At 43.2% G+C, this 26,189-nt stretch overlaps 1 protein-coding gene across 1 annotated transcript in view; it reads left to right on the top strand.

Moving 5' to 3' along the window:
• The window catches only part of dnajc1 (DnaJ (Hsp40) homolog, subfamily C, member 1), a 245,310-nt gene extending 235,063 nt beyond the window's left edge, over nt 1-10,247 (top strand). Inside the window, exons 11-12 of the mRNA XM_060824995.1 lie at nt 5,319-5,785; nt 8,536-10,247. Coding sequence (XP_060680978.1) covers nt 5,319-5,785; nt 8,536-8,604 — 536 coding nt within the window. The 3' untranslated portion in view covers nt 8,605-10,247. The remainder of the gene's footprint in view (nt 1-5,318; nt 5,786-8,535) is intronic.
• Nucleotides 10,248-26,189: the final 15,942 nt, after the last annotated feature.

The following is a 26,189-nucleotide window of genomic DNA, read 5'->3' as shown; positions in this document are numbered from 1 at the left end:
CGCAACAAGGAGAGAAAACCTTTGGTCCTCACCTTACACTCCTCCAACCTCTGGATACATCGCATTATCCTCTGCCATTCCTGTATTTCTCTCCCCGCCTCTATCTGCATTCTGCAGAGATCATTCCCTCTGCGATTCCCTTCGCAGAGGTCCACACCTCCCTCACCAACCCATCCTTCACTCCCGGCCCATTTCCTTGTCACCACAAGAAATGTAAAACCTGTGCCCACGCCTCCCCACTCCCCTCCATCCAAGCCCTGAAGGAACTTTCCACAATGGACAGAGATTTACCTATACTTATATCATATACTGTGTCCGTTGCTCTCGATGTGGTCCCCTCTATATTGGGGAGACAGGATGCCAACTTGCGGAATGTTTCAGACAACATCTCTGGGACACATGCACTATACAATCCCACCACCCTGTTGCCAAACACTTCAACTCCCCCTTGCACTCTGCCAAGGACATGCAATCCTTGGCCTCTTCCACTGCCAAGCCCTAACCACATGACACCTGGAGGAGGAATGCCTCATCTTCCACCTTGGGACCCTCCAACTGCATAGAATCAATGTTGATTTCACCAGTTTCTTCATTTCCCCTCCTGGCACCTTATCCCAGATCCAACCCCCTGATGCAGCACCGCCCTCTTAAACTGTCCTGCCAGTCTATCTCCCTTCCCACCTATCCGCTCCCCCTTCATTTACCTATCGCATTCCCAGCTACTTTGCCCCCAGCCCCACCCCTCCCTCATTTATCTCTCCGCCCTTTAGGGCCCCCTCCATTCCTGATGAAGAGCTAAAGCCTGAAATGTTGACTCTCCTACTCTTCGGATGCTGCCTGACCTGTGCTTTTTGACTCTTGATATCCAGCATCTGCAGTCCTCATTTTTTCCTAAAGTTTTATGCAGCTGTAACATAACCAATATCCTGACAGAGATATATATTTGATGCCCTAGCTGATGAAGGCCAGCGTACTGCATGCCTCTTGACCACCTTTTCCACCTGTATTGCAACTTTCAGGGACCTATCGACCTGTATGCCCAGATCCTTCTGTATATCAGTGCTCCTTAGGGTGCTGCCATTTATTGTATAATTCACACCTGAATTTGATCTTCTGAAATACATCACCTCACATTTGTCTAGATTAAACTCCATCTGCCATTTCTGTGGCCAAATCTGCAATCTATTTATATCCTACTGATCCTTTGACAATCCTCCTCACTATCTGCAACTCCACCAATTTTGGCGTAACTGCAGACCTGCCAATCAGACCACTTACAGTTTTATATATCAAACAACGAAGGCCCCAGCACTGATCCCTGTGGAATGTCATGAGTTACTGATCTCCTTTCTGAAAAGCACCCTTCCATTACTACTCTGTCTTCTATAACCAAGCCAGTTCTGTATACATCTAGCCAGCACACCTTGGTTCGCGTGAGACTCTACCTCTTATACCAGCCTGCCTTGATGTACTTTATGAAATGTCTTACTAACTCCATGTAGATAACATCCACTGCCCTTCCGTCAATTATCATTCTTGTCACCGCTTCAAAAACTTCAATCAAGTTGGTGAGACATGACCTTCCCTGCACAAACCAATGCTGCCTCTCGCTAACAAGTCCATTCGCTTCCAAATGTAAATAAATCCTGCCTCAGTAGCTTCTCCAGCAGCTCACCAGCCTGTAATTACCTGGTTTATCTCTTATTTCCCTCCTTAAATAAAGGAACAACATTGACCATTCTCCAGACCTTTGGAACCTTGCCTGAGGCCAAAGAGGATTTCTTTACTTAGTGAGTCGTGAGTTCATGGAATGCCCTGCCAGTAGCAGTGGTGGACTCTCCCTCTTTATGGGCATTTAAACGGGCATTGGATAGGCATATGGAGGATAGTGGGCTAGTGTGGGCTTGGGTCGGCACAACATAGAGGGCCAAAGGGCCTGTACTGCACTGTATTTTTCTATGTCTATGTTAAAGGATATATATTAAGGCTCAAAACAATTCCTTGCCATCCACAGTGATAGATCCCATCCGGTCCTTGAGACTAGTGTACTAAATGCTTTTCAAGACACCCAACACTTCATCCCTCATGTCCCTCTCTTTGTTGAATACTGATGTAAGGTACTCATCAAGAATCTCATCTATTTTCTTTGGCTGCAGACATAACCTGTCTCCTTTATTCTTGAGCCGGCCTACTCTTTGCCTAGGTCCCCTCTTGATCCTAATATATGTAAAATATCTTGAGATTCTCCTTAACCCTGCTGGTCAATGACATTTCATAGTCCCATTGAGCCCCCTTAAGTCTCTACTTCCTACTTTCTCTATTCTTCAAGGATTTTGTCTGTTTTTAGTTTCCTAGACCTGAGGTAGGATACCTTTTTTTTGTTTTTGACTAAGCTGATAATTTTCCCTGTCATCTAAGGTTCCTGAAACCTGCCATTCCTGTCCTTCATTTTCATTGGAACATGCTAGCCCTGTAATCTAATCAACTGATCTTTAAAAGACTCCCACATGTCAGATGTGAACATACCCTCAAACAGCCACACCCAATCCACATTCTCCAATTTTTGCTGAATTCCATTCTAACTGGCCTTACTCCAATTTAATACCTTCATCTGAGGTTCACTCTTGTCCTTTGCCCATAAGTATCCAAAAGCTTATGGAATAATGGTGACTGTTACCAAAATGTTCACCCATTACTGAAACTTTGATCCCCTGGCTGGGCTTGTTTTTTTTTAATACCAGGTCCAGTATGGCCCCCTCCCTCAATGGACTAGCCACATACTGTTTCAAAAACCCCTTTGGATACACCTAACAAATTGCTTCCTGTCCAGGCCTGCCACACTAAGGGACTCCCAGTCAATATGGGGGAAGTTAAAGTCACCCATCACAACAACTCTGTTGTTTTCGCATCTTCCCAGAATCTGACCACATATCCCCTCTTCTAACTCCCACTGACAGCTGGGAGGTCTGTAGTACAATCCCAGCATTCTGATTGCACCCATCCTATTCCTGAGCTCTACCCATATGGCTCGCTACAAGATATCTCCGGGGTGTCCTTCCTCAAAGCTGTTGTGATATGCTTCCTAACCAGTAATGCAACTCACCGACCTCTTTTGCTTCCTCCTCTGTCTCACCTAAAACATTGATATCCTGGAATACTAAGCTGCCAATCCTGTCCTCCCCTCAACCATGTCTCATTGATAGAAACATCATAATTGCATGTATTAATCCAGACTTTAAATGACTGCAAACACAGTCTAATTCTGCAGTTCCACGGAGCTCAGCAACTGCTCTTCCTCTTAGCAATACTTGCCTTCATTTCAAGCTCTTCCCTAGTCTCTACACTTACTGACCACCTGCTTCAGTTCACACCCCATCCCTGCCAAACGGCCAGTCTTAAACTGTCTTGAGTGACACTATCAAACTTGGTGCCCCTCCAGTTTAGTTGTAACCCATCCCTCTTGTACAAGTCCCACCTTCTCTGGAAGACATCCCAATGGTCCACAATGGCCTACATCAGCTCTTTAGCCACGTGTTAAGTTTTACTCTACATCTGTTCCTAGCCTCATAGCACATGCCAGGGTTGAGTAATCCTGAGATTACTACCCTTGAGATCCTGCATTTAGTTTGCTATCTAACACACTGAATTGTCATTGCAGGAACCTGGCCCACTTCCTACCTATAACATTTATGTCAAAGTGAACAATAGCTTCTTTTTGTTTACCTTCCCATTTCAGAATACCTTGTACCTGCTCAGAGACATCTATGACCCTGGCACCAGGGAGGCAACATACCAACCTGGAGTCTCTCTCACAGCCACAGAAATGCCTACCTGTGTCCTTGACTATCGAATCTCCAATTACTATTGCTCTACTTTGTCCCCTTCCCTGTGTACAGAGGGGTCAGCAGTGGTGCCACAGCTCTGGCTGCTGCTGTCACCTGATGGGTCATTCCCCTCCTCAGTCCGTAGCCAAGTAGAATACTTATTTGACGGGGGGTCAGCTGCGGGGGTCAGCTGCAGGGGACCCCTGCACTGACTGTCTGTTCCATCTAGCGATCACACATCTATCATTCTTTACCTTGGATGTGACTACATTTCTATAACTTCTACCAATGAATGATGTTCTCCCCCATTTGTGTGCTGCCTTACATCTCCAACTGCTACTCAAACCAATCAATTCGATCGGTGAGCAGCTGAAACTGGGTTCACTTCCGCAGATGGAATTATCAGGGATGCTTTCAGCATCCATAACTGACCACATCTCACAGGCGGAACACAAAACTCTACCAACCGACATAATTAACCCTCTACTAGCTGTTTGTTTATAAGTTAAATGTTAATTAGTTACCTAAAAATTGTAGTTATTACTTTCTAACAAATAGCCTTCCCTAACTATAGTACCAAAGGAATTCTCCAAACAGGTCTTGCCTTTGCCATGACACTGAAACGCATCACAAAATGCATGTTTCATGTCTCTAACATTAGGGGTCTTGGCCACCTTTGACATGATTTAACACACTATCCTTCTGCATGTCCTCTTCCCCTTCATCCTTCTGAATGGCATTGCTCTAATTACTTGCCAATATGAAATTTGTTATCTGTTTGCAGTCAGAGACCCTTCAACAAGCTTCTGTTTACATAGCTACTGTTACCTTTATAATCTCCAAGGATTTATCCTGGACCCCTCTTGCTCAGCTTCCTGCTGTCTATTTGTGAAATAATTCTAATGGGCCAAACTCTCCTGATAAGCTGACCGCATCAAACTCTATCATTGCTTCCAGTGAATTAGTGTTGTCTGAAATGAATGCACCTTACTTTTCTCCAGTTAACTTTTGGGAGGATTGAAGCCGCACTCTTAAAGCACAGCCATGAACTCCGTACCCTTCACACAATTTTCTATCAATTCAGCTGATGTCTGTAGCAAAACCAGACTCCCTGTAAATGTGACATCCTGTTTGATCCTGAATTGAATTGCTGATTCCATCTCCTTTCCAGTGCTAATAATTTTGTCACACTTGACTCTTTCCATGCCTAAGCCCCATTTACTAGTGAAACCGTTATAACTATGTTTGTTACCTCCAGACTTGAATATTCTGAAATTCTCCTGGCGGGCCACCTGTCTATGAACTTCAGGGCATGATGACAACGATCCATTTATATGCAAAAAGTTCTTTCAAAGGGGGAAAGACGTGCATGTGGTAGATAATCACCTATTCACCTGCATAGATATGTATAGAGAGGTAAAGTTGTTCACATAAATATTGTTTTAAATCAAAGCTTACACTATGTGCAATGTTAATCCAATATTTTGTATTCAGGAACCATAAAACTATTGGATCTGAAGTCTGCATCCCAGACTGTAAAGAGTGCGAAACGTGAAACAGTTCTGCCTGACCACATAATCACTAAAAGGGATGAGGAAATTGAAGAAGTAAATGAATTTGAAAATGGAGGTGATCAAGATAACTACACCGAGGCATTATTCACAGAGACCAGACCACGGAAACGAAAAACTGCAAAAACATCAGAGAGAACTCTTATGATCCAAGAAGACGTTGAACAGAAACCAAAAGGAAGGCGCCAGAGGGACTTTGATAACACAGAACTGGATGATGATAGTGATGAGGAGAAGAAAAGGAAAGGGAAGATACGATCTTCAGAAGAAATTGCCGAATTGTGGAACCAAAACCAACAAAAACTGCTTGAGTTAGCCTTGCAACAGTATCCAAAGGGGACTTCTGAACGCTGGGACAAAATAGCAAAATGTGTACCAGGAAAAACAAAGGTAATGTGTTCTACATAATGGCAAAACTCCTCAATCCATCCTAGTAATAAAGGCGCCTCACAGTCTGTCAGTTTGTAAACTTGGGTTTTAGTTCTTTATGTTTCAAAATAACTTAATTTGTATTATGTTTAGTACCAAAACCCAACAAGTCCACACTGACCCTGCGATGAATAACCCACCCAGGTCCATTTCCCTCCGACTAATGCACCTAACCCTATGGGTGATTTAGCATGGCCAATTCACCTGACCTGCACATCTTTGGACTATAGGAGGAAACCGGAGTACCCAGAGAAAACCCATGCAAATACTGGGAGAATGTGCAAACTCCCCACAGACAGTCGCCCAAGGGTGGAAATGAACCTGGGTCTTTGGCGCTGTGAGGCAGCAGTGCTAACCACTGAGCCACTGTGCTGCTGACCAATCTCAAGATTTTCCATCCTTTGAAATGGAATATTTGGTACAGATGGAGTAGAGGTTCAAAGATGTTTTATTTTAACATGTGTAAATGTATTCACAGTGTGTGTTGCTGGCTAGGCCAGCATTGATTGCCCAGAGAGCTGTTAGAGTCAACTACATTGGCTCTGGAGTCACATATAAGCCAGATCAGATAAAGATGGTTGATTTAAAGAACCTTAATGAACCTAATGGGTTTTTGCAACAATTGATAGTGTTTACACGGTCACTATTCAACTAGTTTTTCTTTTCGTTCAATGGAATTTGAATTTCACCATCTGCCAAGATGGGATTTAGACCCCTGTCTGAAGAACATTAACCTGGCATTCTGGATTTCTAGTCCCGTGACATTACTGCTACACCACTACATTCCCTACCCTAAGTGGAGAAGCAAAGCACTTCAGCATTTGTTACCATGTCCTTTATGGTGACCAGTAAACAAAAACAGGACATTTGCTTGGAATGCATGGCTGATATCATGACTTGGTGAAATCAGCGAGAAACAATAATGTGAAGTTTATTTGTATATAAACTAAACCATAAATGCTGAGTGATAAAAGACCCATCAAGTTTCAGGCCCATATCAAATTTGGCCAGGTTACCAAATGCACAACTACTTTTCCACTATTTTGCTTGTCTCAGTGTGATTTAAATCTTGTCTTTGAGTATCTGAACTTGTCATTGTGAGTTACACTATTTCTGATGCCTGTTGCTTTTAGAGCCTAAGTAATTCTCTCCTTTTTTGTTCTTGATTAGTAAGCAGTTTGTATTGTGGTCCTTTTTTACATCAAAAGGGTTATGTTTTTTAATATTCCTTCTAAGATGTTGGTATTGTCCAGACAAATATTTCTTGTGCACCCCTAATTTCCTTTGAGAAATTGTTGATGAGCCTGGAATCCATGAAGATGACCACCACCTTCTCAAGAGCAAACAGGTCACAAAATTTGCGACCAGAGATTGCCAAGTTTATTTAGTCTCACTGAGTGGATTTTGCTAATTTATTGTGCCGGTCTGCCTTCCTCTTTAATAGCTTGCCACTGCACGTAAGCAGGGTTGTTGTAACCATGTTTTTACATCTATTCTTACCAAGTCTTTACGTCAGTTGTAACAAATCTGCTCATACGCATACTTTTCTGCTCCAAATGCAGAAGAAGAGTGACTCTCAGGAATGCTGGAGGGAGTCTGAAATTCTCTCCCTACATTAGCATGGATGTTAGTATCCCCTCTGCACTCTTATCATTTTCTAATCTCTGGAGCCCCAACAAGATCTTTAGCTGTCCAAAGGTTTCACCCAAAATTAGACATTTAGAGTACAGCCATTCAACCTTTCTGTCACTGTCCTTTCAGAAAATCTGATGAGAGTTTCTGAATCTACTGCCCTTCTCAGGGAATGAGTTGCTGACCCATATCCCCTGGATGGAAAATTTTTTTTCACCAACTCTGTGACCCTTGGTTAATGACCACTTAAAGTGAAAGGTCCTTTCTATCAACTCAATTCAGAAGGCTCATGTTTTTCTTCATCTGAATTAAATCTCTACTCAACATTCCCTATTCCAAACAAGAACCACAGATATCTCAGGTTATAGAATTGGAGAAGTTTCAGAGATATGGAGTGGATAATGCCAGAGAGGAATTTAGAAACAAGGATAAGAATTTTCTTTATGCGGAGTGTAGTAAGAGTGTGGAATGCCCTACCTGCCAATGTAGTCAACTCAGCCACATTAGGGAGATTTAAACAGTCCTTAGATAAGTACATGGATGATTTTGGGATAGTGTAGGGGACGAGCTGAGAATAGTTCACAGGTCAGCGCAACATCAGGCCTTTTGGCCCTTGTTCTGTGCTGTATTGTTCTATGTTCTAAAACTGAGGCATTTCCCAGATAGGAGCCAGTGTAGGTCAGCAAGCACAAGAGCATCAGGTGACCATGACTTTGTGTGAATTAGGAAACCAGCATCAGAGTTTGCATGACGCTCATTAATGGTTGGTGAAGGATGGGAGATCAACCAGAGATGTTTTGAAAAAGTAAAATTGAAAGGTAACGATGATATGAAAATGATGCTGCACACGTGGAATTACCTCTCAGCACCCTGCTTTTCAGGTTCTAATAAAATCACTTTTTGACCAAGCCTTTCGCACCTTTTCAAATTTCCTTCAGTTCTAAATACTTTTTTTTTCTTTTCCTTGCAAACTTCCTGTCGGCATTGTTTGATGTTGATCAAGCTTCAAAAGGTAACTTATAGCTAGCTGTAGCTTGCTTATTAAACACATTCAACTCTTATTTTTTGTTGTCCTGCAGGAAGAATGCATAATCAGATACAAACTATTGGCTGAACTGGTTATGAAGAGGAAGCAAGCCAAAAGCTGACTGAAGATGGTACTTACAAAGCACTGATCTCCCACCAAGAAGCAGTACTGCACCATGGACAAATATATTGTTAAATGTGGAGTCTAGTCGCTTGTAACTTACCTCAGCTTTCCTTTTTACCAGTGTCATGTGCCTTAATAAAAAAACATTAATGTGCCAACATCTCCTACAGAATAATCAGATCCATTCATTTTTTTAGTTTCCTATTTGTTCCCTAAATGCACACTAAATGTTCACCATTGAGCGAGTTTTTAATTTGTTCATAAGAAGCTAATTTTCTGTATCCCAGTTCCATGTTTGGCTCGATACTTTCCTTTGAAAATTGTTGATAGAGTTTGGATTCTTGCATCTTTAACTGACTAGTTCTTTTATAACATGCTAATAGAGAACAGAAAGTTTTGACACAATGTAAAATTGAATTTAAAATTAAGATCTTAATTGAGGAGTTTTTTTTTTGAATCTGTTTTTCTGTTTTTGTTTTATTTTCAGCCCAATCTTTCCTGAACTATGCTGTGTCATCCTGTTCTGCACCAAGGGTGATAAACAGCCCTTCAGTAACCTGTCAAAGTAAATGAACCTAACTTAAGCATTGGAGTACATTATATGTGGATCATAACCAGACTTGTTCTTAATGAAATCAGAAACTCAGCAGGTCTGACAGCAGCCGTTAAAGTTTTGAGTCTGATGTAGCTGTTCTTTGGAGCAGACATATCCTTGGTCACTATGTACGTGTGTTTCCAGTGCAAGTTTCTGGGTAGTGAACAAGATTGGAATTGTACCTGATTCTTATCCTTAGCTGAAAAATGCAAGATCATTTTCTTGCTGGCTTGGATCAGCTTATACAGTGCAGGTGGGTCATAGGACTAGAGACCTTCCAGTTTAGAATTGCTCAGGACCACATGGTAGGTAAACCTTTGTCTTACCCTCTGTGGATTGATATTTTTTAAAGATCACAAATATGGATTGCTCTTAAGTTCTTCATGTGCCCACAAGTTCTGTACAGTACACTGTCACTGCTTGTTTTCTGCAGTCTATTAAGTTAATATGTAACAGATAGCATTTACTGTACGCCAAATTAAGCATTGTTTCTGTGAGTTACGTGTTGCTGGAACAACACAGTGTAGAAACTTTCAGTGGTATGTTTTCTAAGTCAAACATTTGTCCACTTGACAGATGTGATATGTCTGTGGTTATAATTACAAGTGTTTGAAGTTTGGTTTATGCAGAACTCTTTTATTATATTTATATTGTTTTTAAATCAAGGCTTCATGTAGTTATATGTTTGTACGCTGAAGTCTACATGGAGGTCTAATCTCAAATTAATTATGATAATTTAAGATTCCACAACATCTCTTTATTACAGTAGAAGACAAACACGTTTTGAGCGTAGGCTCCCTTTTGAAATAACAAATTTTTCTTACGTACTGTGATGTATAGTGAATCTGGTTCCCAGGGAGTTCAGTTTTAACAATTCCATCTGTTTTACACAGTGAAAACTGTTTTCAAAGCTGTTAATGCTTGACATGTCTTTATCACCAGATCTGTATTGGTAAGCTCGGGTATAATTTTCAAGTGTCTGGTGTGTAAACCCTCTGGATTAAATTATACTGTAACAAACCTTGTCCCTTTAAACCGTGTTTCCATATTAATTTTCAGTGTCTCAATCATATTACAACCTCCTGCCATAACCTCAGGTCATTTCATGAAACTGTTGAAGATGGGATTTGCGATGGTGCAATAATTAAACTGGATGTGCTCAATAGGTTAGTCCAAAATCTAGGTAGCAATTGTAAAAGGTATAGTTTGTTCTAGCAAACATTATAATACGCATGCTACATCAGAAACATTTGGAGATGGGTAGTGTGGCTTTCTACTCCTCATACTTTTTAAAGTTTTGGAAAGGGAGCATAAGGCTAATCAATTAGTCTATAGCAGATGGCAGAATGAAGCAAGGAAGCCCCAGTGGTGAAAAGGTTGGTAGCTTATAAATCTGTAGTCCCCTGTTTTCCCCAGTATACTATACTTAAGTGTTATGTCTTATAATTTGCTTTCCTACATTTAATGTTGATAATGAATGTGTGCTTGACAAAATGGAGTAAGCACCTAAAAGAAGAAATAAGAGTTGATGTATGAATTATCTGGAATTATGAGTGGTCAGGAAATTAGCTCCAGCCAAGTTGCAAACCATGTATCAAGGAAAATATTAAGATGTAGAGTAGAATGAGAATAAACAAGGTGGGCTTTACTCCTTTTAAGATCAGGTTCTTTATATCTGATTCAAAAGGCTGTGTTCGCTGAGGTGGGTTATGTAATGTTAAATGTTCTACCACTTTGCAAATTCATCATTAAGATTAAAAAACGATCCCAAAGGGATTCAAGAAAATTTCTAGTTTGGAGCAGTCCAAAGTCAAAATTGCTGAAGTTAATGCATTTTAAGGTATTGGTTTCATTCGTTTTACTAACAGTTTAACTCTTCATCTGGAACAGTCTATTCTAATCTCATTTCCTTCCTTCTATGTTTTTGTTTATTTTCCTTCTCTTCAAATTCCTATTCGATTCCCTTTCCAGTGACGATGTAGCTCCAAAAGCCGCTAGCATAAAGCATTCCAAGATCTAAATGTAGAATCATTTAATACTGAAGGAGGTAATATAGCAGAGCATTGCTGTTTCAACTTTCTGAAACAGTTTCTCTAAGCTTTTCCTTTTTTTTTAGTGACTGTCCTATACTTATGTATCTTAATTCACTAACTAGTGAAAGTTATTTGTGTGCTGCTTTTGAAGTTTTGTATTCGATTACCCCATTCATGGAGGAAAGTCCCATTTTCTTCATAATTATAACCTAAACATTAAACAGTAACTATTAATAGAAACATAATTGGTACTTCTATTCATTTGGTTTTATTCTATTGTCTTTGATGCAGAAATATTAGAGATCAAATTTTTCTTTTTAATCTTTCTTTCATGGGATGTAGCCATTGTTGGGAAAGCCAGCAATTGTCGCTCCTCCATTATTGCCACTGAGCAGTGTGGCCTACTCGGCATTTCAGAGGATTAGAAACTAAGAAATCATGTTTGCAATTGCTGTGGTCTGTGTAATACTCTTATGCAGAATCTGCTTTCTCATTATTTAAGTTATCTCATTGATAAAATATTGCTTCAAGGATGAAGCGTGTGTCAATGCCCAAGGTGGGGTAAGGAAGAAGATGAGTTATAGTGTGTTGCCTGGCATGCTGTGTTGAAGCTGTGAAACTTGTTGCATTATGCATCTCTAGCACTGGAATGAAGAAGTTGCCTGTTGTTGCTACTAGTTGATTTTGAGGCATATCACATGGGGCAGTTTGAGCTAGATGAGAGCTCTTTACATTGTTATTTCTAGTAAAGACGTACAGAGCTGTATGCTTGCAAATCAATCTTTGTCACATTTTGCAGGAGCATCTTACATTATACATGTGAGTACATGACTGTTGATATATGTGCTCAGTTTGGTTCTCTTGGTACGGACTGACCTTTAGAATGGTAGGAGCAAGAACCTCGGTTTCATTTTAAGACATTGATGGAATTAGGAAATGATTTTTTTAAAAAGTTACACATGGATCAATGTGTCAAGGATAACTTACTCAATCTGTATTTATTTAGTGGTTGTAGGGCAAGATTCTCTCTAACCACTTCAGATTTTTATTTCAGAAAATTTTACTGAGACAATTTTCTCACTTATTAAGACATGGTCAATGAAGATCCAAACAACTGAAAAATACATTCCTTTGGGTTTCTCCTTCACTAGAAATGTAACAGTAAATACATACATACAAATTAGGAACCATGTGGTAGGCCACTTGGCCTCTTGAAGCTGGGAGAGAGTGAGGACTGTAGATGCTGGAGATCACAGTCAAAAAGTATGATGCTGGAAAAGCACAGCTGGTCAGGCAGCATCCAAGGAACAGGAGAATCAATGTTTTGAACATCAGGAACATTGAAACTTCACTGTAATTCAATAAGATCATGGATGATATAATTGCTCCATGTTCCTGTATGCCCTGACAATCAAGAATTTATCCACCTCTGCCTTAAAAAAATATTCAAGACTCTGCTTCCACCATTTTTTTTGACGAAGAGCATTCCAAACAATCTCATCTCTTTCTGTGAGAGAACATTTGTTCCATGTATCTTAAAGCAGCAACCCCTTATTTATTTTTAATTTGTGACCTTTAATTCTAAATTTTCCCACAAAAATAAATATCCTTTTTATGTCTAATCTGTCAAAACTTTCAGAATCTTGTACGTATCAAGTCACTCCTTGTTCTTCTAAACTCCAACAGATGCATGTCTAGCCCGTCCAATCTTTCCACATAAGACTATCCATTTTATTTTTCTTAGTTGTTTGCTATATTTGATTACTAACATGTTGCAATTCATGAACTAGAATATACCACATCCCTATGCATTTCATTGTTCTGCAATCTCTCACCATTTATGTAATGGCCAATTTTTGGTAAAATTCACCCAAAGTGCAAATTTCAGATCTTTCATGCAGGATTTCTTGCTGTAAGGTCTAATAAGTTACCTCATGCAATTTTTGGTTGTATATCTCATGGTGTATTCACCACACCCCAATAGCACTGCATTATCATGCACACGTCAGTAGTGGTGAAGCACCACTTCTGTGCTTCCAGGAATATTAGGTTTTCCTTTTGTCAGTGCCATATTTAAAGCCTGGTTGTTCACCAGGTCAAATATAGTTATCCAGGAGAAGCAAGGGTAGCTTTTTACACATGTGCAAGGGAAATGAGAAAGGAAGCTTCAGGGAGCATATCAGTTGCATGTATAACTGGAAATAGAACATCATGATCTTAAATGTCTTGCCTCTTTACATCAGTTGTCTGGGAATATCAAAAACACAGCAGGTTCTTAGTGATGTAAGCAGTCGCATTTGCATCAGATGCAAATGACAATTTAACGTCCTCCAAAAAGGAGGGTCATGGAATGCCTGTAGGTAGACCTTTGACAGAGTAGACCTTTTCCTGATTGATGCAGCGCAAGCCAGGACATTGCAAATGCAATTACAGATTGAAGCAGTAACATCACTCAACTCTCCTCCCCCATCATATCGTCACCAAAAAAGGCATCATTGCATTTGAGAACATCTTGGCAAATACAGTTCAAGGTAAGAAGAAATCTGCTGTGTGCCCTTGTGCATGTAGCATTTGAGATCTTGGGTTGTCTTTGTGAATTGTGACCTCTATGTGCCACTTTTAAGGGCAACTGTGATTATCTCCTTCACTGAGATGGCAATGGTAATAATAAAAAGACAGGACATGGTCAAGATTGTTTGTGGCCAGGATTTATGTTTCATTCTGTGATTACAAAGATCTAAAACCTCAGTGTCTGATTAAGGCAGTTGCTCCTTGAAAAGGCCTCTCATCGTTCATGAATAAAGCCCATTTCCTTGGGCAGAAAAAAACCGTTCTGCACACCAAATCACTAGTGTACGATGGAACAAAGTTGAACAGAAACTAGGTACTGCTTTGCAGAGTGAGTCTTATGCTCAGCCTGTTAATTTAGGTAACCCCACAAAATCTTCATCTTGTTTTCTTCCTTGTGCTCCTACTGACCCATCAGTTTTGAGTTTCCACAGGTTCCTGTTCAACTCTTTCATTTAAGTTTTCATCTCCCAACATTACTCTTTGAATCCTAGTCACAGAGAATTGTTATGTCATGATGATATTATGTCAACTGACTTGGAGCAACAACTCTGATTGTTCTCTGTGCAGTTCCCCATCTGATTTACTGATAATCCTCAGCCTGGTTGCATTGGACCTACAGGACTGACTGTGTTCCACCACCCAAGTGTGCAAGCCCCTGGATGGAGATTGGACAGAGTTCATGATTGACTGTACAGGGAATCTTGACAGGTGACAATCCCTTTTAACTGAGGATCATTCCCAGACTTTGAGGTATGGTCATCTGGTTGTAGCACATTCAGTTTGCTTGTTGTGCAAGCTGCTGGCACAAGCTTTGGGCGTAACATATTTGTAGCATCGTGCCATTGCTACAAATCATTGCTGGCAACCATGTCAACCTGCATTGCTTTGTGCGTGCACTAAAAGGCAAGGCAAAACTGAGTACTGTAAGTTATGAATTAAGTGACAACGCACAAAAAAGGCAGAGATACAATAAGTATTCAAGCCAAGTGCAAAGTGAGTGAGCAATGAGATCCACTGTTACGCATCCTGTTCTGATTCCTGAAATGGATGTTTGTCCTTCCACTCCATGGCCTTGCACAGAACTCTGTTCCAAAGTGCAGTATTGAAGTGGCAAATGTATTTTAAGTTAGTCGGGGATCTACCATGATGATGTGGTGAAGGCTGGTGAGTGTCTGATGCTGAGTTTGGTGGATAAAGGATGCAGGTGGCTGCTGCCCAGAGGTGTTGGGAAATGCTTGCCAAAATGGAGTCACAAAAGAACAAAAGATGAGCTGAAGCCATTAGGTACCTGCTCAGGCTTACACGTTGGGAATTGTCATTGTTCAGTTTCTCTCCACTGCGCTGCAAAATGGTAAGCTAAATATAAATTAGAGAAGATTAAATAACAATAACATGCAAATAGATTCATGTCTTGCCATTAAAACCTTGCATGGAAAATCTGATTTGTTTTATCTCCAAGCATCTTGCTATATTTTCTTTACTGACTCATCATTTTTTGTTCTTCCTTCTGAACTGAACAATTCTACTTTTGACTACATTATATTCCATTTTGCCACACCATTGCCCACCAATTCTATTCCTTTTTATTCTCTTGTAACCTCTTCACAACCTGCTTTTGTACCTATCTTTGTGTCTTCAGCAAATTTAGCCATGATTCATTCAAACCAAATAATTTTTATCCATTGTAGATTTATATAAATAAAAGTTAAGGTCCTAGCAGTGATCTCTGTGGTACACCACACTACATCTTTCAAACAGGAAATGATCTATTTATGCCTACTCTGTCCCCTGTTGGTTAATCAGTCTTCTATCCAAGCCAATATGATAGCTTGAGTTTATATTTTCCTCAATAACCTTTTAATGTGATACCTTATCAAAAGTGTTCTGGAAATCCAAATTGCTACAGTTCCCCTTTGTCTATGGTAGCGATTACTGGGTTTGTTCCGATCAGAGTCTTCATCTCCCAACATTGACTCAGTGGTTGATGGAGGTCCATAGATCCTGAATGGTATGGAAAATGTCTCCTTTTGTTGCTGTAGCCCATAATTAAGGGGCAACCTTTTAGGACCGCTGAGAGTTATTTTGTTTAAGGATTAGTAAGATTTTGGAACTTTGTCTCAGATAAGGGTGGAAGCAGTGTCATTGAGTATGCTTAAGGTGGAGGTAGATGGATTCTTGTTAGGCAAGGGTTCAAAGGACATGAAAGAGAACGTGGAATTCGAAATGCACACAGATCAGCCGTGATCGTGATGGTCTACATTTACTCCTAATTTGTATGTTCGTAGATATGAAGTTAAGTTAGACTTTAGTTATCTGGTGATCGTGTTTTTAAACATTGTGTATTTGTGCAAGGGCACTGGGATAATGGTGTAGTTATGTTAATTAATCAAAACCAATGTGTCATCATAGATTGTCAAATGAAAACATTTTATTAATTTGCAATACATAGATGTGGGATGTAAAGTCTTTATTGACCCTTTTGGCAGACAAAAAAAAAAGTTTGAGTATTTTCAATTTTCATTTTGAGATGGAGATCAGAAATGTTAAATACTTGAGTTATGGAGCCAGAATCATTGGTCCTGATGTTTTTCCTGGTTCTGGGCTCCCTACTCTTTAGCAACAGGCCCCACCTTCTCTCCTTAATCATGCTGCTTTTCTTACCCTTTACAAAGCTCACTGAGCATCAAAGAAAGTTCTAGTTTAAAAAGATGATGAAGCACGTTGCTACTCTTATCATTACTGCAGAGGTGATCCCATCACAACTGCTAAACTGACAGCATTGCACAAGCTATTTATAACACTGTGCACTGATTTCAGACCCTGCCTGTTGAATACTATATTCCTATTGGAAGATGATTAGATACTTTCAACCAGATTACAGGAAAACTATACCTTTTTATATATGTTTCAGCTAGCTATTCCACATTGAGAAGACATTAAGTCTCCATACTGCAGCTCATATTGTCTCTTTGTTGAAGAGAGATTAGAAATGGTAAAGAGAAAGGGAGGAGGAGCGAGGACCATCCCATTCACCTGCTGCTGTCTGAGCTCCCTTCTCCCTCTCTGGGCAACTCACTGGCACCTCTATTTTTGGCATATGGCTGATTTTTGAGCAAACTATCCAGGCAGCTGGAACTATATGCTGCTGCCCAGGAGGGAGGGAAGGAATAAAGAGCCTCTGAGGATTACGTGATATGGAAATGCTCTTTCCTGGGTACACAACCTTTGGGTCCCCATTCCTTTGCTGTGTTTACAGTCTCCCTACTCCCAATGGTGCCAAAAGACACAGACTATGGTGGGGTAAACATCTGGCCCTGTGGCCCCAGGATTGGCCAACAAACCTTCCAGTTCAGTGAGCAAATTAGCCAGAAAGTAGCTAGTTCAAGACCTACCTGAGTTAATTTTTTTAGTCAAAGGTAACCCCAAAATGTGGATAGAGATAATAATGTTATTTAATATTAAAGGGAGATGATTGGATGCCTTCTTTTAGGAGATAGCCTTTTCCTGGCACTTATGTTTTGAAAATGTTTACATGTTGTGGAGGTACTGGGGTGGACAGAGTTAAAAATCGTACAACACCAGGTTATAGTCCAACAGGTTTGTTTGGAAGTACAAGCTTTTGGAGCTTTGCTCCATCGCCAGGTAGCACAGCCCAAATGTGCTTTAGTATGAAAAGCATAGTACATAGACTGCTTTAGTATGAAAAACGGTAAATTATACTGAGCATTGCACAATTGTTGGCAAACATCCCCCTTTTTGATGTTGTGATGGTGGGAAAGTCATTGATGCAACTGAAGATGAAGGCCATATCCTGAAGGACTCCTGCAGAGATGTTCTGAAGCTGAGATGTCTGATCTCCAACAACAACTACCTTCCAGGTATGATTCCCATCTAACACTGACTCTACTTCTGCCACTTTTCCTTGATGTCATGTTCAATCAAGTGCATGCAGGTTCCGTTGGCAGTTTGGAAGGCTAGAAGAGGGCTAGAATACAAAAGCAGAAATGTACTGCTGAGGCTGTATAAGGCCCAAAACTGTTCTCAATATTCCAGTCTGACCACAGCCTTAGAGTCATAGAGATGTACAGCATTGAAACAGACCCTTCGGTCCAACCTGTCCATGCCGACCAGATATCCCAACCCAGTCTAGTCCCACCTGTCAGCACCCAGCCCATATCCCTCCAAACCCTTCCTATTCATATACCCATCCAAATGCCTCTTAAATGTTGCAATTGTACCAGCCTCCACCACATCCTCTGGCAGCTCATTCCATATATGTACCACCCTCTGCACGAAGTTGTCCTTTAGGTCTCTTTTATAACTTTCCCCTCTCACCCTAAACCTATGTCCTCTAGCTCTGGACTCCCCAACCCCAGGGAAAACTATTTATCCTATCCATGCCCCTCATAATTTTGTAAACCTCTATAAGGTCACCCCGCAGCTTCTGACGCTCCAGGGAAAACAGCCCCAGCCTGTTCAGCCTCTCCCTGTAGCTCAGATCCTCCAACCCTGGCAACATCTTTGTAAATCTTTTCTGAACCCTTTCAAGTTTCACAACATCTTTCCGATAGGAAGGAGATCAACAGTGGCCTAACCAACGTCCTGTACAGCCGCAACATGATCTCCAACTCCTGCACTCAATACTCTGACCAATAAAGGAAAGCATACCAAACGCCTTCTTGACTGCAACTCCACTTTCAAGGAGCTATGAACCTGCACTCCAAGATCTCTTTGTTCAGCAACACTCCTTAGGAAGTTAACCATTAAGTGTATAAGTCCTGCTAAGATTTGCTTTCCCAAAATGCAGTACCTCGCATTTATCTGAATTAAACTCCATCTGCCACCTCTCAGCCCATTGGCCCATCTGGTCCAGATCCTGTTGTAATCTGAGGTAACCCTCTTTGCTGTCCACTACACCTCCAATTTTGGTGTCATCTGCAAACTTACTAACTGTACCCCTTATGCTCACATCCAAATCATTTATGTAAATGACAAAAAGTAGAGGGCCCAGCACCGATCCTTGTGGCACTCCAGTGGTCACAGGCCTCCAGTCTGAAAAACAACCCTACACCACCACCACCTTTGAGCCAGTTCTGTATCCAAATGGCTAGTTCTCCCTGTATTCCATGAAATCAAACCTTGCTAATCAGTCTCCCATGGGGAACCTTGCCGAATGTCTTACTGAAGTCCATATAGATCACATCTACTGCTCTCCTCTCATCAATTCTCTTTGTCACTTCTTCAAAAAACTCAACCAAGTTTGTGAGACCTGATTTCCCACGCATAAAGCCACGTTGACTATCTCGAATCAGTCCTTGCCTTTCCAAATACATCTACGTCCTGTCCCTCAGGATTCCCTCCAACAACTTGCCCACCACTGAGGTCAGGCTCATCGGACAATAGTTGCCTGTCTTGTCCTTACCGCCCTTCTTAAACAGTGGCACCACATTAGCCAACCTCCAGTCTTTCATTAGATTAGATTACTTACAGTGTGGAAACTGGCCCTTCGGCCCAATAAGTAAGTCCACACCGACGCGCAACCCACCCATACCCCTACATTAACCCCTTACCTAACACTACGGGCAATTTAGCATGGCCAATTCACCTGACCCGCACATCTTTGGACTGTGGGACGAAACCGGAGCACCTGGAGGAAACCCGTGCAGACACGGGGAGAATGTGCAAACTCCACACAGTCAGTCGCCTGAGGTGGGAATTGAACCTGGGTCTCTGGCGCTGTGAGGCAGCAGTGCTTTCCACTGTGCCACTGTGCCGCCCACTCTTCCGGCACCTTCCCCTGTGACTATCTCAACAAGAGATGCAGCAATCACTTCTCTAGCTTCCCACAGAGTTCTCGGGTACACCTGATCAGGTCCTGGGGATTGATCTACCTTTAACCGTTTCAAGACATCCAGCACTTCCTCCTCTATCATCTGGACATTTTGCAAGATGTCACCTCTATTTCCTTACAGTCCATATCTTTCATATCCTTTTCCACAGTAAATACTGATGCAAAATACTCAATTAGTATCTCCCCCATTTTCTGTGGCTCCATACAAAGGCTACTTTGCTGATCTTTGAGGGGCCCTTTTCTCTCCCTAGTTACCCTTTTGTCCTTAATGTATTTATAAAAACTCTTTGGATTCTCCTTAATTCTATTTGCCAAAGCTATCTCATGTCCCCTTTGTCCCCTCTTAAGTATACTCCTACTTCCTTTATACTCTTCAAAGGATTCACTCGATCTATCCTGTCTATACCTGACATATGCTTCCTTCTTTAACTAAATGACTCTACGGCTCCTGGGATGCTGCATGACCTGCTGCGCTTTTCCAGCAACACATTTTCACCTCAATTTCTTTAGTCATCCAGCATTCCCTTTCACCCTAATAGGTATATTCTTCGTCTGGATTCTTTTATCTCATTTCTGAAGGTTTCCCATTTTCCAGCCATCCCTTTACCTGCGAACATCTGCCTCCAATCAGCTTTCGAAAGTTCTTGCCTAATACCGTCAGAATTGGCCTTTCTCCAATTTAGAACTTCAACTTTTAGATCTGGTCTATCCTTTTCCATCACTATTTTAAAATGAATAGAATTATGGTCGCTGGCCCCAAAGTGCTCCCCCATTGACACCTCAGTCAGCTGCCCTGCCTTATTTCCCAAGAGTAGGTCAAGTTTTGCACCTTCTGTAGTAGGTACATCCACATACTGAATCAGAAAATTGTCTTGTACGCACTTAAGGATTAGATGGAGAGGAATTTCTTAACACTATGGCAGTCCCAGTCTATGTTTGGAAAGTTAAAATCCCCTACCATAACTACCCTATTATTCTTACAGATAGCAGAGATCTCCTTACAAGTTTGTTTCTCAATTTCCCTCTATTAGGGGGTCTATAATACAATCCCAATAAGGTTATCATCTCTTTCTTATTTCTCAGTTCCACCCAAATAACTTCCCTGGATGTATTTTCGGGAATATCCTCCCTCAGCACAGCTATAATGCTATCCCTAATCAAAAATGTCACTCCCCCTCCTCTTTTGCCTCCCTTTCTATCCTTCCGCATTTGTAAGCTGCCAGTCCTGTCCATCCCTGAGCCATGTTTCTGTAATTGCTATGATATCCCAGTCCCATGTTCGTAACCATGCCCTGAGTTCATCTGCCTTCCCTGTTAGGCCCCTTGCATTGAAATAAATGCAGTTTAATTTATTAGTCCTACTTTGTCCCTGCCTGCCCTGACTGTTTGTTTGACTCACTGGGGTGGGGGAACCCAGGGAGATCATCTGAGACTGGTACAGTTGAGAACAGAAGTTCTCTCTCCTCTCTCCTCCTCCGCCCTCCCCACATCCACCCTCTCCTCCTCCTTCCTCCCCATCTCTTCTCTCCTCCCTCCCTCCCTCCCCTCCTCCACCCTCCCTCCCCATCTCCACCCTCCCTCCCCATCTCCTCCTCTCTCCCTCCCCATCTCCTCTCTCCTCCCTCCCTCCCCATCTCCTCTATCCTCCCTCCCTCCCCATCTCCTCTATCCTCCCTCCCTCCCCATCTCCTCTATCCTCCCTCCCTCCCCATCTCCTCCTCCCCCTCCCTCCCCTCCTCCCTCCCCTCCTCCTCCCTCCCTCCCCATCTCCTCCTCCCCCTCCCTCCCCTCCTCCCTCCCCTCCTCCTCCCTCCCTCCCCATCTCCTCCTCCCCCTCCCTCCCCTCCTCCCTCCCCTCCTCCTCCCTCCCTCCCCATCTCCTCTCCCCTCCTCTTTCCTCCTTCCTCCCTTCCCATCTCCTCACTCCTCCTCCTCCCTCCCCATCCCCTCTCCTCCTCGCTCCTCCCTCCTCCCCATCTCCTCTCTCCTCCTCTTTCCTCCCTCCTCCTCCCTCCCTCCCCATCACCTCTCCTCCTCCTCCCTCCCCATCTCCTCCTCCTCCTCCTCCTCCTCCCTCCCTCCTCTCCTCCTCCTCCCTCCCTCCCCATCTCCTCTCTCCTCCTCCTCCCTCCCTCCCCATCTCCTCCCCTCCTCCTCCTCCCTCCCTCCCCATCTCCTCTCCTCCTCCTCCCTCCCTCCCTCCCCATCTCCTCTCTCCTCCTCCTCCCTCCCTCCCCATCTCCTCTCTCCTCCTCCTCCCTCCCCCTCTCCTCCCCTCCTCCTCCTCCCTCCCTCCCCATCTCCTCCTCCTCCTCCTCCCTCCCTCCTCTCCTCCTCCTCCCTCCCTCCCCATCTCCTCTCTCCTCCTCCTCCCTCCCTCCACATCTCCTCTCTCCTCCTCCTCCCTCCCTCCCCATCTCCTCTCCTCCTCCTCCTCCCTCCCTCCCCATCTCCTCTCCTCCTCCTCCTCCCTCCTCCCCATCTCCTCTCTCCTCCTCTTTCCTCCCTCCTCCTCCCTCCCTCCCCATCTCCTCTCTCCTCCTCCTCCCTCCCTCCACATCTCCTCTCTCCTCCTCCTCCCTCCCTCCACATCTCCTCTCTCCTCCTCCTCCCTCCCTCCCCATCTCCTCTCCTCCTCCTCCTCCCTCCCTCCCCATCTCCTCTCTCCTCCTCCTCCCTCCCTCCCCATCTCCTCTCTCCTCCTCCTCCCTCCCCCTCTCCTCCCCTCCTCCTCCTCCTCCCTCCCCATCACCTCTCCTCCTCCTCCCTCCCTCCTCTCCTCCTCCTCCCTCCCTCCCCATCTCCTCTCCTCCTCCTCCCTCCCTCCCCATCTCCTCTCTCCTCTCCTCCTCCTCCCTCCCCATCTCCTCCTCTCTCCCTCCCTCCTCCCTCCCTCCCTCCTCCTCCCTCCCTCCTCCTCCTCCCTCCCCATCTCCTCTCTCTCCTCCCTCCCTCCCCTCCTCCTCCCTCCCTCCCCATCTCCTCTCTCCTCCTCCTCCTCCTCCCTCCCCATCTCCTCTCCTCCTCCATCTCCTCCCTCCTCCTCCCTCCCTCCCTCCCTCCCTCCCTCCCCATCTCCTCCCTCCCTCCCCATCTCCTCTCTCTTCCCTCCCTCCCCATCTCCTCTCCTCCTCATCCTCCCTCCCTCCCCATCTCCCCTCTCCTCCTCCCTCCCTCCCCATCTCCCCTCTCCTCCTCCCCATCTCCCCTCTCCTCCTCCCCATCTCCTCTCCTCCTCCTCCCTCCCTCCCCATCTCCCCTCTCCTCCTCCCTCCCACCCCATCTCCTCTCTCCTCCTCCTCCCTTCCTCCCCATCTCCCCTCTCCTCCTCCCTCCCACCCCATCTCATCTCTTTCCTCCTCCTCCTCCTCCTCCCCCCCATCTCCTCTCTCCTCCTCCTCCCCCCCCCCCTCATCTCATCTCCTCCTCCTCCCCCACCCCCACACACACCTTACTAGTTTAAATCCTCCCAAGCTGTTCCAGCAAATTTCCCTTTCAGTATATGGGTGGCACGGTGACTCAATGGTTAGCAATGCTGCCTCACAGCGCTAGGGACCTAGGTTCAGTTCCAGCCTCAGGCAACTGTCAGTCTGGTGGAGTTTGCACATTCTCCCCGTGTCTGTGTGGGTTTCCTCCCACAGTCCAAAGATGTGCAGGTTAGGTGAATTGGCCAAGCTAAAGTGTTAGGTGTAGGGGAATGGGTCCGGGTGGATTGCTCTTCAGAGGGTCAGTGTGAACTTGTTGGGCCAAAGGGCCTGTTTCCACACTGTAGGGAATCTAATCTAATTTATATTAGTCCCTTTCCAATTTAGGTGCAATTCGTCCTTCTTGGAGAGGTCACTTCTACCCCAAAAGAGATTCCAATGATCCAAAAATGTGAATCCTTCTCCCATACACTAACTCCTCACCCATGCATTCATCTGCTCTATCCTCCTATTCCTGCCCTCACTAGCTCGTAGCACTGGGAGTAATCCAGATATTACTGCCCTTGAGGACCTTTTTAAATTTCTGCCTAACTCTCTCTAATCTCCCTTCAGAATCTCAACCTTTTCCCTTCCAATGTTGTTGGTTCCAATGTGGACAATGACCTCTTGCTGGCCCCTCTCCCCCGTGAGAACATTCTGCACCCTCTCTGAAACATTCTTGATCCTGGCATCAGGGAAACATCACACCATTCTGCTTTTTCTCTGCTGGCCACAGAAACGTCTGTCTGTACCTCTGACTACAGAATCCCCTAACACAATTGATCTTGGAAACCGACGTACTCCTCATTGCATTAGAGCCAGTCTCAATACCAGAAACTTGGCTGTTCGTGCTACGTTCCCCTGAGAATCCATCACCCCCTACATTTTCCAAAACAGCATACCTGCTTCGAATGGGTATATTCACAAAAGACTTCCTGCCCTAGGTGCCTATCTCTCTTACCCTTCCTGGAGTTAATCCATCTATATGACTGTATCTGAGACTTTTCCCCCCTTCCTATAACTGCCATCCATCACATACTGGTGCTGTTGCAAATTCCTCATCGCTTCTATCGGTCTCTCCAACCGATCCAATCAGATTTGCATCCAACAACATTTAAGGCGCATATAATCTGCAGTAACCCTTAAACTCCCACATCTGACAAAAGAAGTATCTATCACTGCAAATGCCATTTTTGCTCCTTCACAATTTACTGACCAAGAAAATAACATCGTCTTATTCCTCTACAAAACACTGCACCAGGTTAAATTTTTATATTTTAAGTTTAATCAAGAGACTTATCTCCAAAAACATATAATCAAGGAAGAACCCACTGTACTCACTAATACAGCCTTTCTCTTGGACAGACTTAACACGGACTCGGATAGGTTTATTGTTGTTTTATGAACTTTGCCCAAACTAGTTCCTCCAAGATTAGTTGTGAAATTCAGTGTTGGTTCATTTTCCCAGATGCACTCCAATGTCCAGCGACACATGAATTCAAAAACAGCAAACTCTCTTGCACTGTCCTCACCATGTGCAAAGGACAGGTTGGACTGAAGGATCTGTTTCCACGTTGTACATCTTTATGACTCTAAGGCCGTGGTCAGACTGGAATATTGTGAACAGTTTTGGGCCCTGTATGAGAGGAAGGATGTGTTGGCCTTGGAGGTGGTCCAGAGGAGGTTCATAAGAATGATCCCAGGGATTGAAGGCTTTGTTACATGGAGGTGTAGTTGAGGACTCCAGTCTGTACTTGATGGCATACCTTTTAGAACTTAGATAAGAAGGAATTTCTTCAACTAGAATCTGATGGTGAATCTGTAGAACTCATTGTCGCAGAATGCTCTGGAGATGAACTCATTGAGTGTATTAAGTGGTAGGTTCTTGATTAGTCAGGGTTATGGGGAGAAGGCAGGAGAATGCATTTCAGAAACAGCAGCCATGATCAAATGGTTCAGCAGACTTAATGGGCTGAATGGTCTGATTCTTCTCCTATATCTTATGGAAACTTGATGTTAAGGCCAGTCACCCTCCTAAGAATTTCACCAGTAAGCAATTCAGGTACTTGAGCCAGCTCTGCCATTTATTATAATTCAGCTGATCTCATCTCTGCCTCAACTTTTACTTTTCCTGCATGCTTTTCACCCTTCAACCATTACAAATTAAAAATTTGTCTATGTCGTCCTTAAGTTTACTCAATATTCCAGCATTCATCACACTTTGGAGTAGTGAATTCCACAGATTCACAACTCTGGGAGAAGAAATTTTTCCTCATCTCTGTTTTAGATCTGCCTTTAAAATTCTGACATTTCATTCTTGATTGTCCCATTTGAAGCATTTTTTCTATGTTTACTTTGGTGATTAAAAGAATGAAAAGAGTTCTCATTGAGGTATGTAAGATACTAAAGGGTATAGTCTCAAACTGCCTTCATGGGATAAATCCTCCTTTCTGGAATCACTGCAGTGAAACTCATCTAAACTTCCTCTAATGCAATTATGTTCCTTCTCAAGAAAGGATCCCAAGATCTTTTGTCCACGATTAAACTAATGCTGTCATGAGGTTGGGAGTAGAATGGCCTTGCTGATGACCTAAACATCCATGAGAGGGACTGTACAGCATGTTCTAGAGCATACTTCTGTAGTATTATTGGAATGTTCTCAGCCTTTGCAGTAGACAGTGCCTCCACTTGTTGATCTTTGATACCACATTGAGTGAATCAATGATGCTAGAAAACAAAGGAGACTGAGCTGGAGTGTTAACTTGGCATTTCTGGATGCAAATTTTTCAACCTTGGTCTGTAACACTGATGTATAGGGGACATTTGGTCATGAATAATAGCTGACCACTGTTTAACCAATTGGATTGCAAAGCTCCATGCATGTGACATGATATCAGAGCTTTGGGGTAGGAGCACTTTGCATGCTGCTTCTACAGTTAGGAATGTATTGTTGTGTTCATCTTTGTGAAATAGTGTTTATTGATTTCCATCGTGCCTAACTCACAATGTATTTCTCAGTCCAGTTTGGAAACAACAAAGCTGTACTCAAGAGGTATATCAAGCTCAGGT

This window comes from Hemiscyllium ocellatum, chromosome 5 (assembly GCF_020745735.1).
Source record: "Hemiscyllium ocellatum isolate sHemOce1 chromosome 5, sHemOce1.pat.X.cur, whole genome shotgun sequence".
In the NCBI taxonomy this organism is placed as follows: Eukaryota; Metazoa; Chordata; class Chondrichthyes; order Orectolobiformes; family Hemiscylliidae; genus Hemiscyllium; species Hemiscyllium ocellatum.
This window is presented reverse-complemented; position numbering and strand designations above follow the sequence as displayed.